The sequence below is a fragment of the Mus pahari genome, unplaced genomic scaffold, assembly GCF_900095145.1.
Source record: "Mus pahari unplaced genomic scaffold, PAHARI_EIJ_v1.1 scaffold_7073_U1_1, whole genome shotgun sequence".
Taxonomy (NCBI): domain Eukaryota; kingdom Metazoa; phylum Chordata; class Mammalia; order Rodentia; family Muridae; genus Mus; species Mus pahari.
Window position 1 is genome coordinate 6602 of NW_018392126.1, and position 2360 is coordinate 8961.

A 2360-nucleotide genomic window follows, 5' to 3' on the forward strand; every position below is an offset into this window, starting at 1 on the left:
ACTGATGTGCAAAGTGTTTACCACAATGGCTACATTCATAAGGTTTCTCTCCAGTATGTGTTCTTTTATGTGATAAAAGATGATCATTTCGTGTAAAAACTTTACCACATTGGTTACATTCAAAATGTTTCTCTCTTGTGTGGATTCTTGTATGTACTAGAAGACCACTACTTTGTGTAAAGGCTTTACCACATTGGTTACATTCAAAAGGTTTCTCTACTGTATGGATTCTTTTATGTATTATGAGATAACTGCTTCTTGCAAAGGCTTTACCACATTCATTACATTCAAAACCTTTCTCTCCTGTATGAACTCTTTTATGACTTTGAAGAGACCTGTGAGATACAAAGTCTCTATCACATTGGTTACTCTCATATGTATTCCATCCAGCAAGTGTTGTTTTATGCATCTGGAGACTACTGTTATAAGCAAAGGCTTCAAAATTTTGGACACCTTCATAGGGTTTCTTTCCAGTATAAATTCTTTCATGTCTTTGGTTATGACTCTGAAATACAAGGGCTTTCTTCCCACGTTGAATAAACTCAGAGGGTTGCTCTTCAGTATGACATCTTTCATGCCTGCAAAGACAATTGGTACATGTGAAAGCTTTCTCACATTCAGAAGACAGATGAATCTTTTCATCAGTGTGAATAAGTTTTACAATTTATTCTAATTGTAAAGAACAACCTGATCTTAATCTATTATCCCGTAGTTTACATCCATGGAGTTCCCCTTCATTGTGGGTTCTTTTGCATCTTTGAAAATACATGGGATAGGAAGAACATTGATGACATGGTTCACATTTATAGGATGCCTTTTTCTATATGAGTGTGTTCACATATTTGAAGATAACAGGAAGAACTCAGAGATTTACCACACTGATTTCATTAATTTTGCTATTGTGTAATACTCCATTTGTGAAGTGAACCAAGGCAAGCAGAAGAAATGGCACATCCCAGGTACTCAGCCATTTTCTGCAGTGTGATTCTTCTAAATACCCACAATAAAGTTGGAAAACTAATTAGTTGTAAACTTCTAGCACATTTAGAAGTCTACTCAAAGTGGGGAGTACTACATATCTTCTAATTGTGCTGGAAGAGGGAGAGGTTGTTGCTTCTTTCAATACTCCTTTGTTCACATGTCTTGTATCCATTGTAACTAATGACATTCCAATTAAGAACAGAATAAGTTGTATAGGGATTAAGGTTTTTCCACAACAGCTTTCTTGACTCTCATAAACTGTCCATCTCACAAAATTTGGCAACATCATTACAAGTATATGATTGACACCAACTTTAGTATGGACTATATGCTTATTAGACGTTTTTAGACACACACTTATCACCTATTCAATGTCTATATCTTTTGCAATATCTACGGGGTATGAGATTAACCACAGGGGTAGCATAGCTCTACTGCGCTGTGATTCAAATGGTGAGATCTGTTAAGGTATTATTTCCTTGTCTTTATACTTAGGGGAATGCCTTGCAAACACAAATTACATACCTGTCATTGCTGCACATGGTTTTGTGAGAATGTAATAATCAACCATAACTTAAAGGCTCTTCTTTTTTAACCATGCGGTTTCTTTAAAACTTCCAGGACATATTAAAATGTCTTACAAAACATATTCTATCAGGTTGCACATGAATATTACCTTTCATATCTTCTAGAACTTTGAAAGTGTTCTTCAATAGTATGATCTTCCCAAATGTAGCCTAAAATATAGTACCAGAGATTGTATGTTATATTACTGGAAGTTACAGAAAATTTAAGTTGCTTAACTTCAGTGAGCTTTGGAACCATTATTGGTTATTGTCCTTATTCTTCATCATTTTCAACTGACAGTACAAAAAGAAATAACAATAATGAAGAAAGAGTTGTCCATACATCTTAAAAAGTGGAAGGAAATTCACTCTTACCTATAGCAGAGAGATTCCAATAGGTCTCCAGCATCACATCTTTGTAGAGACTCTTCTGAGAAGGATCCAGCAAAGCCCACTCTTCCCGAGTGAAGTTCACATGCACATCATCATAGGTAACTCTACCCTAAAATATCCCATGCATGTGTATATTAAAAAACATATTGCTGAGAACATTGTAAATATATACTTCATTGAGAATACAGTCATATAATTCTAGTTATTCCTCCATTTGATTCCTGACACAAATGCTCTAATGTAATCAAGGCATTTTAGAAGGAAATTGAATAATGAATGAGTTTCACCTATGTCATTTCTGTACCCCTTGAGCAGGATGAAGTCTTCCACATGAAATGTCAATTAACAGACATAAAGGCACACAAGTAAATAGTTCAACAGTGCTGAGCACACATCAGATAAACTATATGAATAAATATT

The 2360-nt window shown here is 34.8% G+C and overlaps 1 protein-coding gene across 1 annotated transcript in view; it reads right to left on the reverse strand.

Annotated features, from left to right (window-relative positions):
• The window catches only part of LOC110314838 (zinc finger protein 431-like), a 3174-nt gene extending 1137 nt beyond the window's left edge, over positions 1-2037 (reverse strand). The window contains exons 1-3 of the mRNA XM_029534649.1: positions 1923-2037; positions 1658-1718; positions 490-578 (exon numbers count right to left, since the gene is read on the reverse strand). Of these exons, the coding sequence (XP_029390509.1) occupies positions 490-578; positions 1658-1718; positions 1923-1956 (184 nt within the window). The 5' untranslated portion in view covers positions 1957-2037. The remainder of the gene's footprint in view (positions 1-489; positions 579-1657; positions 1719-1922) is intronic.
• Between the last annotated feature and the right edge of the window lie 323 nt (positions 2038-2360).